Source organism: Pseudorca crassidens, chromosome X (assembly GCF_039906515.1).
Source record: "Pseudorca crassidens isolate mPseCra1 chromosome X, mPseCra1.hap1, whole genome shotgun sequence".
NCBI classification, from domain to species: domain Eukaryota; kingdom Metazoa; phylum Chordata; class Mammalia; order Artiodactyla; family Delphinidae; genus Pseudorca; species Pseudorca crassidens.
Window position 1 is genome coordinate 38,307,832 of NC_090317.1, and position 14,028 is coordinate 38,321,859.

At 34.9% G+C, this 14,028-nt stretch overlaps 1 protein-coding gene and 1 non-coding gene across 2 annotated transcripts in view; both read right to left on the reverse strand.

The window, feature by feature from the left end:
• The window catches only part of COL4A5 (collagen type IV alpha 5 chain), a 218,670-nt gene that overhangs the window by 23,433 nt on the left and 181,209 nt on the right, over positions 1 to 14,028 (reverse strand). Inside the window, exons 37-41 of the mRNA XM_067722504.1 lie at positions 7,064 to 7,190; positions 4,226 to 4,306; positions 3,479 to 3,577; positions 2,865 to 2,915; positions 1,376 to 1,561 (exon numbers count right to left, since the gene is read on the reverse strand). Coding sequence (XP_067578605.1) covers positions 1,376 to 1,561; positions 2,865 to 2,915; positions 3,479 to 3,577; positions 4,226 to 4,306; positions 7,064 to 7,190 — 544 coding nt within the window. The remainder of the gene's footprint in view (positions 1 to 1,375; positions 1,562 to 2,864; positions 2,916 to 3,478; positions 3,578 to 4,225; positions 4,307 to 7,063; positions 7,191 to 14,028) is intronic.
• LOC137217741 (small nucleolar RNA U3) lies at positions 10,679 to 10,889 on the reverse strand. Its single transcript, XR_010940241.1, has one exon. It is a non-coding gene; the product is annotated as a small nucleolar RNA U3 (small nucleolar RNA).

A 14,028-nucleotide genomic window follows, 5' to 3' on the forward strand; every position in this document is an offset into this window, starting at 1 on the left:
ACCGGGGCACGAACCTGTGTCCCCTGCATCGGCAGGCGGACTCTCAACCACTGCGCCACCAGGGAAGTCCGAAACAGTAATTTTTAAAGAACCTTTGTGACTGATGTCTTTATGTTGACATATTTCAGAGTAATGTTCAGCATTGAGCTCTATTACTAGTAAGAATAAGCAGCCACAGTGCTGATTAAAATACAAAAAATGATAATAGTTTGGTTTATTTGAATTATTGCATGCATAACCAAGCAAGATATTTGTGTCAATTCTTTACATTACATGCAAGAGAATTAACATGGCTGAGGAGCTTTTCACTGCTTTTCTTCAGTAGTAAACCAAAGTAAAACTTTAAATAACACTCTCTATAAACAGTCAAATCAGATCAGATAAAATCTAGTTTTGAAAATGATCTTCTGAACAAAGTATGTGATCCCATTTAATTCATGTTTTTAGAGCACACTGTATTAAAACTGACTGCAATCTCTTCAGAGTTTATGGAAATTTTCACTTTTAAATACATTTTAAAAATGGGTCAGAGACCTTCAAAGGATAAAAAGGCAATTGCTTTGTTTTTTTAATCTTACATTTCTCTTATTTTTAAAAAATCGATGAGGGCCAAGTTTTCAATAATTAGAAATATAAAAATTGAATATCAAGTCTCAAGAATGTATTAATAATCTATCTCCAGTGATTGAGCTCAGCGACATTAATTCAGGATGAAAATGAGCGTTTCCAAACTTACTAAAATGAAATGACACAGCACAAACACAAAATGAAAAGTGAACATTGGATGCAAAACTGAGACTACTAGAGCAGTTAACACAAGACAAATGAGGTATAGACATGAAGCTGGTATGAAGAGATCACTATTCAATTTAATCATGCTGTGATGTTGAAGATAAATTTGATTGCCTAGCTCCTAGAGAAGATAAAATTTCTTTATTGTGCTTGGTGACATTTGCTGATCATATGACAGAACCATAGCAACAGTTTTGGTATGGACCACAAGCATCTATTGGGTGATCACTAAAATGATTTCTGTGATGACATGCTGAGAAGCTCACATTAAAAATGCAGATGACATTTTGCTGCCAGGTTATCAGTATAGCTTTATGTTTAATAAAAAGACTAATAAATCCACTATTTCCTTTTTTCCTCCAAGTTGGTATGTTTTAGTTCAACTTTAAATGATGAAACGCATTACTGAAAAGAATTATTAGATGCCATGGAAATGGATGGAGCTATGAATAAAATAAGCTCTTTCTTTTTAAGAAGTTCTTTGGATTATAGATTCGAAAGTCCTAAAGACTGAATAACCTACCAGCAAAATGAAATAAATGGACTAATAAATAGACCATTCCCCTACCACTCATGTACATACCTGGTCTCCCTGGAGGACCTTGGGGCCCAGGGTTGCCTTTAGGGCCTTCCAGAGCTGGACCTGGAGAACCAGGAGGGCCTGGGGGACCCTGCAGACCAGGGAAACCATGAAAGCCTGGTTCACCCTTTGGACCTGGAAGGCCAGGGTTTCCTGGAATGCCAGGTAATCCTCCATCACCCTTTTGACCTATGAAAGTGAAGTCATGTTAGAGAACACATTAAATGATACTGAATATCAGGCTTGTCTGTAAGACTAAAGCTGCTCCCACTTACTAGAACAAGTAATGGAATTTACTGAGGTCATTTCTACCTCCTACCAAATCCCCAGCCCATCCAGAAAACCCATACTGTTATCTCTATGTATAGAAATATAGAAACAATAATAACTTGCATCCTAAAAGATATCCTTTGTATTAGGACACACAGCAATGATCACATGACCAGTAGTTATGAGAAAAAAGGAGAAAAATAGAAAAGTATAAAATATCTGCAACAATAGGTTAGAGATAGCTGGAGGAAATTCCTAACACAAATGTTTTGAGACTAATTTTTGAGACCATTGGAAGATATGGATCTTCAACGGTTGCTGTGTGTCCCCGAAGACCATTCTATCCAAGATTTAGAAACACAATCTAGATGAACTCTTTTCAACACCTTTTCTACACCACCGACGTGCTTGAGAGCAATAAAACAGTCGCAGATTAGACTAATAATTTTTATGTTGGATTCATGAAAAAAATACAGGAATTTCTAAGAGATCTATGTGTGGTTTGAAAAAAGCCTCCATAGAATAGCCAATGGTCATTTCAGAACATAAACATACATATCTGTACACACATTCAGTCATTTAATTGACTACTTGGTGCTTACAATAATAGTAAGAACAAATGAGGGAAGGTAGATGTGTGTGCACACCTACCCATCCAAAACGCAAGATGTAAATTAAGATGGAGTTTTCAATAGACATTTTTATTATTGGTACATATTTCTACAGTTTTCTTATATTACCTTGGTTTTGGTTTCCATGGGGAGAAAAAAGTGTTTTTCTTCTGGCTAAAAGGGTTTTTAAAAACTTAGTGAAATCTACCTCTTCGTACAATTTTGCTTTCTTTTTTAAAAAATTTTAACATCTTTATTGGAGTATAATTGCCTTACAATGTTGTGTTAGTTTCTGCTGTATAACAAAGTGAATCAGCTATATGTATACGTATATCCCCATATCCCCTCCCTTTTGCGTCTCCCTCCCACCCTCCCTATCCCACCCCTAACACTTATTTATGAGGTTAATGAAGAGATATCTATATGTAAATGTTCTTAATGGTGCATTTTTTTATAGTACAACTCTTTATACTAAGTTGCTAATTAAGAAACGCTTTAAGATGTAACTCTAGCTTTGAGTTGTCTGGGGTTGTATGTGGAGATGAATAAGTAAGTGTACTGGAGAATATTATATTTTATGGACTGATTTAGCATGCTTCATTAAAGTTTACCAGAAAGTCCTGGAAGTCCAGGGGGTCCTGGGATTCCAAAGCCTGGTTGACCTGTTAGAGCATAAACCAAAAATTCTCAAATAGATAATAATAACTGAAACAAGGACAAACTATTTTTGGATCATTTAGGTTTTTCGTAAGTGCTGCAATGTATATTATGTGAAACATGAAGACATTTCCAACATGGAACTACAATTCTAACATGAGAAAACCATATAAACTTATATTCTATTTGTGATGAGTGTTATCTTTAAAAACTCATGTCATATGAATATATGTGTATATATATAAATGGAATAGAGATTGCATAGTGAAAGGAGGTCATCCAGAGTAGTTGACTTCTTGATGACAAGAAGTTGTCCAGGTAGCTTCCTGACATGAAAAATTGAACAAGAAAGGATATGGAGTTTTTCATAAGAGGGAGGCAACTTTATCGATAAATGTGAGGTAATATTCGCAGGACGGAGTGGAAGAAGGTAATTAGGAAGGGAAAAGTATGTGGTAGCTTAGAGGGTAAGAAAGAAGATACAATTTCACTATGGGTAAAAAAGGGCAAAAGTTAAAGTAGACAAGGAAGAAATTAGAAAATTAAGGACAATAAAAAAATATAGCACCTGGTTCACCCTTCTGTCCAGCTGGTCCAGGAATACCATCTTGACCTGGTTTGCCTTTTTCACCTGGAGGCCCTGGTGGCCCAGGACGACCTCCACCACCTAAAGAACAGAGTACAGCAGGTTACACCTATCTTCCTAATTCCCTTTTCCTTACATATCCCCAATTCTTTCCATTTTGGCTTCAAATAGTTCTACCCAAAAGACACAAAGTGTCTCTGGGACACTCCTTTTAAATCATGAAATCTTGTGGAAAAGAAATACAGGATAATTTGAGAATAAGGAACTGCTTTATCATTCATTCAGTATTCAAAACATTTCACTTTCTCATTTTAATCTACCTTTAGAATATATAAGAAAGCAAGATGTGCATGTGTGGGGGGATGGAAGTGGGGTGAATTATAGGCCTTGTATGGGGCCAAAGGAAGTGATTTGCTTTAGAATTCAGTAAACAAAGAAAACTACACCTTGCCATTCTAAAATAATCAGAGTGTCTACCTACTATTATAGGATACTTGAAATAACTCTCCTTGGAAAAAGTGAGCCCCCAAAATAAGGTCCCATACTAATAATTTTAAGCAACTTTTATTAAGAATTGCTCACTTCGTACCTAACAGGTAGTATTAAGTGAATGATCACCATGTTTCTTTGTCTTGAAAATGTTCACAGCTCCCAGAAATGATCTGACTTTCCAAAAATGAATAAAGCCTTAGTTTAACAGAACAGCAAACCCTTAGTTTTCATTCTTACCTACAGGACCAGGTTCTCCTGGAAGGCCAGGGTTCCCAGGAGGACCATTAATACCTTTTGGTCCAGGAAGGCCTGGGGTTCCTAGAGTAAAGAGCTCAATTTAATGATAAAAGAAAAACCACACTGCTTTGAGAGCTACAATTCAAATTTACAATTTAGAGTGTTAGCATAGAAACAGTGAAGAATAGAAAGAAAACTCAAAAAGATGCTGGTGTTTGCTTGATGATTTAAGAATAATTTTAAGTTTTAAATTGATTTATCCAGAGGTTGACATTATTTTATATTCATAATAAAAACAATTATCACATATTATACTGGTAGAATTAATTGGTAGGATTCCATTGTATGGATATACCAAATTTTTAAGAATCCATTCATTTCTTGTTGGACATTTGGGTTGTTGTCAGGTTTTAGTTATCATGAATATCTATTCTATTTATGGAAACCTGGTCTACTTAGCTATTATGAGTAATGCTGCTATGAATAACTCTGTGCTGGTATTTTTGTAGACATAAGTCTTAATTTATCTTGGGTAAATACTTGGATAGGAGTGAAACTGCTGAGTCACAGAATAGGTATATGCTGTGATTTATAAACAAACAAACAACAATATTTGGGAATTCCAGTTGCTCCAGATCCTTGTACAACATATCGTGATACCAGTTGTTTTAATAATAGCCATTCTAGTAGAAATGTAGTGCTACCTCATTGTGGTTTTAATTTGCATTTCTTTGATAGCTAACGATATTGATCGCTTTTGCACGTGTTTATTGAACATCCGTGAACCTTCTTTTGTGAAATGTACGTTCCAAGTCTTCGGCATTTAGAAAAGTGGATTGCATGTCTTGTTATTATTAAGTTGTAGAAGTTCTTTATATATCCCAGATATCAGTCATTTATGAGATACACGTTTTGCAAGTATCTTCTCCTAGTCTGTAGCTTCCCTATTCATTTTCTTAATGGTGTCTTTCGATGAGCAGAAGAAAAGAAGAACTCAGTTTCTTTAAAATAAAAAAAGAGTGTGGAGCAATTGGACATCTGTATGAAAAAAAATGAACCTTGACCCCAATCACACCATAAAACTATTCTTCTTCGAGACAGACCATAAACCTAAATATAAAACCTTAAACCTTAAACATTGAAAGTTACAGAAAAAATTAGAATATTTCCATAAACCTGAGTAGGCAAATATTTCTTTAATAGGACACAAAAGCACTAACCATGAAAGAAGAGTAAGAAAGGACTTTATTAACATCGCATGACAGCATTAAGAGAGTGAAAGGCAAATTCGAGACAGAAAGAATCTATTTGTAATACATATCCAGAATATATAAAGAACTGCCCTGAATAATAAGAAAAAAGGCAAACAACTCATTAAATAAGAGCAAAAAAAACTTGGAGCAGGTACTTCATAAAGATGCCAAATGGCCAATAAGTATATGAAAAGGTGTTTAACATTGTCATTCATTAGGAAAAGGTAAATTAAAACTTCACTGAAATACCTCTATATAACCACAAGAATTGCTAAAATTAAAAAGACTGACAATATCAAGTGAGGTGAGGATACAGGCAACTGGACATTTCACAACACCAAGTACTAACTACTATATGATTATGGCAAGCCACCAGGAGCCACCCATGGACATTCATACATTGCAGGTGGGACTGTAATGTATAAAATCACTTTGGAAAACTGGCACCATCTACTAAAGTTAAATGTACACCTACCCTCTGATTCAGTAATTCTACCACTAAGTTTTTGTGTGAGAGAAATGAGTACACGTGTCCTGCAAAAGACATGTCAAAGAATGTTAATAGCATCTTTTTCCTTAATAGTCCCAAACTGGAAACAACCCAAAAGTCCATCAAGAAGAGAATGGGTAATTGATTATGGTTTATTTCTTCAATGGAATATTATGGAGCAATGATAAAAAAAAAAGCACAAAAACTGCTGACTGGCAACAAGATAAATGAATCTTACATTCATAGTGATGAGTGAAAGAAGCTAGACACAAAGATATATACTGTATCATTCCATTTATGTGAATTTCAAAAACAGGTAAAATTAACTGGTGGTGATAGAAGTCATAGTAGTGGTTACCTGGGGAAGGGGGGTGTCACTGTGAAGGGGCATAGGTAAACTTCATGGGGTAAGGGAACTGTTTTATACCTTGATGTGTGTGGTAGGTGCATGGATATATATATATAATGTAAAAACTCATTTATTGTCTTGTACATTTTACTGTATGCTATACTTTAATAAAAAGGTGAAGGAAAAGATAACCAAAGGCCCAATGCATCCATGCCACTGTGCAATCCAAAAAACAAACAAACAAACAAAAATACAAGCGTAAACAGAGCAGGTACTATAACAATTGAGTTCAGACCACCTACTTGACTACAGTGCTTAAGTCCCTTTGCTTGCATGACTCAGTCCTTATCATTTGAATGAACTGCATGATTGTTCTACCAACAGCTACCCACCTGTGCCTGAGTACAACATTCTAAGGGAATCAGCAGCAGGCTAGGGCTTAGCAGTGTACATTATCACCTAGCAAACTAGTAAGGCCTCTTAGTTGACTTGTGGCTAGCAGTCAAAGACTCAAAAGTGCTCTCTGCCCACAGGATATTGTCCTGCTGAGTTGGTAATGCCCATTTTCATTTTATACAGAAAGAAATTTGGGCAAAAATGTTAAAGAGCTAGTTCGAGATTGCTTTGCTGGTCCATAGCTAATTGAGAAATAGAACAGAAGTCTGTCAATTAAGAAGTTGCTTTGTGACATGGGTTAGAGTAGATAAGAAAGGAGAGAAGGAAGCATTTAAGAAAAGTAATATTACCAGGGAATCCAGGAAGGCCTGGTTGTCCTTTTGCTCCAGGGCTCCCCGGTAATCCAGGCAAACCAGTATCTCCCATAGCACCTTTGATACCAGGGTTCCCTGGGTATCCCGGCAGACCAGGTTCACCCTAAAAACATGAATAGAAAGATAAAACTGAAGTCTCTACATGACTTAGATTTTATAACAACATAAAATTATTCATAGAGCTTCTACTGTATGTCAGGCACTCTACTAAGTGCTTTACATAAATTGCTTCATTTAATCATCACAACAGCCCTTTGGGTTAGGCTTTATCATCTCCATTTATAAATGAGAAAACTGAATCTTGGAGAACTCAAGTGCCTAAGGTCTCTGGTAAGTAGCAGAACTGGGATTTGAACCAAGATCTGTCAGACTCCAGAGCTCATGCTATTCCCATGATATGTAGATGCATTATTCTCATTAATCCTAACTCTGTAAGAAAGATACTATTATTATTCCCATTTGATGGTAATGCAGCTAATAAGTAGTAGAATCTGAGTTTGGGTCCAGGCAGTTTGATTTCAGAACCTGTGATCATCATCCCTAGTATACTACAATGAAATTCATGGCTTACAATAAGCATGTCAAACAATAATTACAGTAGGTTCTACTGTAAAAGGGAAATTTCATCTTAACATGAAGAAGTCTATCAGTTCTTCAGTGGACATCTCAAATCCCATTTCCTCCATGAAGACTTCCAGGACAGAAAGCCTACCCTAAAAATTTAGGGTAGGTTCTTATTCCATTATGTTTATAATGCTTTCACATATGCATGTCTTGACTCTTCAATTACACTGAAAACTTCTTTGGGGTCAGAGATAATTCATATATAAGCACTTTTGCTCAACGAACATTTGCATTGTTTTCTTCTAATAAAGCCTTAGAAGAATTCATACCCACTTTCACGATTAAAACAAGTTTTTCCCAACAACAATGAGAATATATGTCATAACACTAAATCTACCACAGTGTTCACTGCTCTGCTCATGAGGACCATGACCTGTCCAACAAAGTGTTCAACATCACCTGCTGAATACTTTCTTTTTCGTTTAGTGCTTATGCTTGGCTAGGTGAGTAAGATCATATATTTGTGACTCAAGTGTTTCCACACTATGGTAAAAGCTTTTTAAACTAATGACTTTTCTCCTTACTTCCCTTTCTTAAAAAACAATTAACAATCTTGTGCTTGGAATATATGTATTTCTGTCTGAACCATTATAAATCAAATATCTAGCATATTTTTACACACATAATAGGTATACAATTGAATTTTGGATTGAACTGGTTCCAGCTTACGTACTTACACAGAAAAGCTTTGAATAAACTATCATAATTCTTCTTGTTATTGATGAACCAATGACATATATCAAAATTTAAAAAAACAAGAAGAAAATTCCATTATTCTGCTAATGGTAAACGTGAAATGCAGTAGATAAACTTCTGATTATTTATAATGAAGTATTTTAAATTCTACAAATAACCCCAAATTGTAATTTTGACCAGTTCTTGTTCCCTGATACAGTTCTTCTTACCACTGTATGGCCCTACTCCTTCAAACCAAGTGAACTGTAAAAAAGAAAGTAAATTTTCACTAGGACTTCTGAAAAGTACTACAATTTGCTAGTTTAAGTTTCACCTAAACTTTTATTATTCATACACTTGCAGAAAAAATAATGAGCTTCTAAAAAGATAAGCAAGAAGATAATGAAAAAGAGTACTCAGAAAATCAACAACCTGGCCAAGAATCCTATAAATCACTCTGAGAAGGGAAAATTCTAGTCTACTAATACTCTCAGCAACAGCTAGGCAAGACTTAAACCACACTTATCCATACACTTAAAGCACAAATATCTATATTTATTCTAATGTCAAGCTTTGATATAATTCTTTTTTAAATTTAGATATAATTGACATATTAGTTTCAGGTGTACAACATAATGATTCAATATGTGCATATACTGTGAAACGATCACCATAGTAAGTCTAGTTAGTATCCATCACCATACAGTTATAAAATTTTTGTTCTTGTGAGGAAAAGTTTTAAGCAATTTTCAATATACAATATAATTTATTAACTATAGTCACCATGCAGTATATTACATCCCCATGACTTATTTAATTTATTGCTAGAAGTTTGTACTTTTTAACCCCCTTCACCTATTTCACCCACCCCCACCCTCCCCTGCCTCTGGCAACTACCAATATATTCTCTATATCCATGAGCTTGGTTTTTGTTTGTTTTATTGTTTTGATTTTATTTGTTTTTAGATTCCACATATAAATGACATCACATGGTATCTGTTGTTCTCTGTTTGACTTATTTCACTTAGCGTAATACCCTCAAGGTCCATCTATGTTATGACAAATGGCAAGGTTTCATTCTTTTTTATACACCACTTCTTTATCCATTCATCCATCAGTGGACATTTAGGTTGCTTAGCCACTGTAAATAATGCTGCAAGAAACATGGGGGTGCATATATCTTTTCCAGTTAGTGTTTTCATTTTCTTTGGATAAATACCCAGAAGGGGAACTGCTGGATCATATGGTAGTTCTATTTTTAATTTTTTGAGGAACCTGGATACTGTTTACAGTCCCAGAAACAGTGTGCAAGAGTTCCTTTTGTCCACATCTTTGCCAACACTTGTTATTTTTTGTTTTTTTGATAATAGCCATTCAAAAAGGTGTGAGGTGATATCTCATTATTTTGATTTGCATTTTCCTGATGATTAGTGATATTGAGAACCTTTTCATGTACCTATTGGCCATAGGTATGTCTTTTTTGGAAAAATGTCTATTCAGATTCTCTGCTCATTTTTGTGTGTGTGTGTGCGGTACGTGGGCCTCTCACTGTTGTGGCCTCTCCCGTTGCGGAGCACAGGCTCCAGACACGCAGGCTCAGCAGCCATGCGTGGCATGTGGGATCTTCCCGGACCAGGGCACGAACCCACGTCCCCTGCATTGGCAGGCGGACTCTCAACCACTGCGCCACCAGGGAAGCCCCTCTGCTCATTTTTTAATCAGATTGATTTTTTTGTTATTGAGTTGAATGAGTTCTTTATATATTTTAGATATTAACCTCTAATCAGATATATGATTTGCAAATATTTTCTCCCATTTAGTAGGCTGCCTTTTCATTTTGTTGGTTTCCTTTCCTGTGCAGAAGTATTTTAGTTTGATGTAGTCCCACTAGTTTATTTTTTTGTTTTTGTTGCCTTTGCTTTGGAGTCCAATTCAAAAACTCATTGCCAAGACCAATGTCAAGGAGTTTACCACTTGTGTTTTCTTTTAGGAGTTTTATGGTCTCAGGTCTTATGTTCAAATTTTTGATCCACTTTGAGTTGATTATTGTGTATGGTGTTAAGATAGTGGTCCAGTTTCCATTTTTTTGCATGTGGCTGTCCAATTTTCCCAACACCATTTATTACAGAGACTGTCCCTTCCCCACTGTATAGTTTTGGCTTCTGTGTTATAAATTAACTGACCATACATGCTTAAGTTTATTTCTAGGATCTCTATTTTGCTCCATTGATCTACGTGTCTGTTTTTGTGTGAATACCATCTTGGGTTTTTTTTTGTTTTTGTTTTTTTTTAACTCTGACAGCGTTCTCTCCCTCTTACTCTCCCAAAGGAAGAGAAGAACAATCATCAGTGGCTAGTGGCAGTTGCAGAAGTAACACCAAGAGCTGACTTCACACTCAGGAGAGAAGGCTGCACCTCCTTCTCGTGGTTTCGGGTGCTCTACACGTTCATAAAAACTTCTCTAGTAACAAACTATACAAATGATCCCTGAAAATATAGTCTTCATACTTTTTTGATTACTATAGCTTTGAAATATAGTTTCAAATCAAGGAGTGTGATGCCTCCAGCTTTGTCCTTTTTTCTATTGCTTCAGTTATTTGAGGTCTTTTATGGTTCCATACAAATTTTAGGATTGTTTGTTCTATTTTCTGAAAAAATGACACTGGAATTTTATAGGGATTGCACTGAATCTACAGATTGCTTTGGTAGAATGGACATTTTAACAATATTAATTCTTCCAATCCATGAGCATGGAATATCCTTCCTTTTATCTGTGTCTTCTACAATTTCTTTCATCAACATCTTACAGCTTTCAGTGTGCAAGTCCCTTGGTTAAATTTATTCCTAGATATTTCTTCTTTTTGATGCAATTGTGAATGGAATGGTTTTCTTAATTTTTCTTTCTGCTAGTTCGTTGTTAGTGTATAGAAACACAACACATTTTTTAATATTGATTTGGTATCCTGCAGATTGACTGAATTTGTTTATTAGTCCTAACAGTTTTTTGGTGTGGTCTTTAGGGTTTTAAAAATATATAATATCATGTCATTTGCAAACAAGTTTTACTTCTTCCCTTCCGATTTGTTTTTTCTTTCTTTTCCTTGCTTAATTGCTTTGGCTAGGACTTCTAATGCTATGTTGAATAAAAGTGACAAGGGTGGGCATCCTTGCTTGTTCTTAATCTTAAAAGAAAAGCTTTCAGCTTTTCACCATTGAGTATGACGCTAGCTGTGGGATTATCATGTATCTCCTTTATTACGTTGAGGTATGTTCCCTCTATGCCCACTTTGTTGAGAGTTTTATCATATGTGGGTATTGAATTTTGTCAAATGCGTTTCTGCATCTATTGTGATGATCATATGATTTTTACCCTTCATTTTGCTAATGTGGTGTATAATATTGTTTGATTTGCAGATGTTAAGCCATCCTTGCACCTCTGGAAAATTCCCCTTGATCATGGTGTATGATCCTTTTAAAGTATTTGAGTTTGGTTTGCTAATATTTTATTGAGGATTTTTTCATCTGTGTTTATCAGTGATATTGGCTGTAATTTTCTCTTCTTGTGGCCTCCTCGTCTGGTTTTGGTATCAGGGTAATGCTCACCTCATAAAATGAATTTTGAAGTATTCCTTTTTCTTCTATTTTTTTGGGAGAATTTGAGAAGGATTGGTATTAATTCTTCTTTAAATGTTTGACAGAACTCACCAATGAAGCTGTCTGGTTCTAGACTTTTATTTTTTGGGAGATTTGATATAACTGAAAATGGAATATATCATCCCTAATGAGTCAAATTTAACATTGTGAAACTACCTAACAAATACAGTAACACTGTAAGACTAAAATGCTTTTTAACAAGCCTGAAACTAGAACTGCTTTCAAGGTCACTGTGCTGTATAACAGGCACTCCACGTAGAAAAAGGAGTCAAGTTGATACCTATTTTGCTGTTAAAATCCAAATTGATTATCTAAGAGTATTTGGATCATAGTCATTCTCTACTATCTCTTAATAACAGAATCTCGTTTCCATTCCATGCTATAACCTAAGACCTGGAATAAAATATCAGGCTGACCTCAATATACAGAATAGAAGACATCAAAGTTGGTGAAAAAGCTAACACTGCTATTGTGTTCCACTGTAAAACTGAAGAAGCACTGCCAGTAGAAAAAAAAAAACACAGTACAATGAGTTGAAAATATTTGGTGAGAAAGGGTAAAAACCATACCCTGTTTTATGGCAAGAAGAGTATTGCAATAGTAGTCCAATCAGTTGGAAGTTGTGGTTCTCACATAATTATTAAATTTTTTTACAGTTCAATTTATATTTGGAGATTAAAGACACCATGAACCAAGCCATATATAGGTTCTTCTTTAGTTAGGAAATATTAACAATAGGGATTTAAAGCGTGGATGCAGAGATACTCTTATTTAACATTTTACTAAATGATATAGGAAAGGGAGTATAAAATAAGATCTTCAAGTTTGCATGCTACTTTCCTCTCCCAGGTAGTGAAATTTTAAGCTAACAGGGACAAATTGATAAATAAAGGCTCAAAGCTGCCTGAGCAGGCCAAAACACAGTACATGGGATTCAATGAGTATGTGTAAGGTGATGAACTTAGAGAAAAGGCGATGAACTTAGAGAAAAATAATATGAACTAAGTTTATAAAATAATGAACCCTATGGTATCCTTTACCACCCAAGGAAGATACTACCTTAGTTGCTATAAGTCTATTCAGAAAATCTATTCTTTATGATTCAGTCTTGGTAAATTTTGTGTTTTTAGGAATTTGTCCATTTCAAAGTTATCCAATTTGTTGTTGTACACTTGTTCATAGTATCCTCATAATCCTTTTTATTTCTGTAAAATTGGTGGTGATGTACCCTCTTTCATTTCTAATTTTAGAAATTTGAGTCTTCTCTCTTTTTCTCTTAGCCAACCTAGCTAAAGGTTTTTCAATTTTGTTCATCTTTTCAAAAGAACCAACTCTTGGTTTTACTGATTTTCTCTATTATTTTAAATCTCTACTGTGTTTATTGCTGTTTTAATCTTTATTATTTCCTTCCTTCTGCCAGCTTTGGGTTGAGTTTGTTCTTCTTTTTCTAGTTCCTGAAGGTATGAAGGTAAATTGTTGACTTAGGATCTTTCTTCTTTAATGAAAGCATTTACACTATAAATTTCCCTCTTAGCATTGCTTTTGCTGGATCCTATAAGTTTTGGTATGTTGTGTTTTCTTTTCCACTTGTCTCAAGATATCTTCTAATTTCCCTTGTGTCCTCATCTTTGTCCCACTGGTTGTTAAGAGTATGTTCTTTAATTTCTACATATTTGTGAATTTTCCAGCTTTCCTTTTGCTGTTTACATTTTATTGTAACTGGAAAAGATACTTTGTATGGTTCCAATCTTTTAAAATTTATCAAGACTTATTTTGTGGCCTAACATATGCCCTATCCTGAAGAATGTTTCTTGTGCACTTGAAAAAATAGATACTCTGCTGTTGTGGGTTGGAATGTTCTGTATAGGTCTGTTAGGCCCAATTGACTTTGCCCATTTAAAAATTGGTCTATTTGCTTTCTTATTGAATTATAAGAGTTTTTAAAATATACTCTGGATACAAATCTCTTATCTGATATATAATTTGCA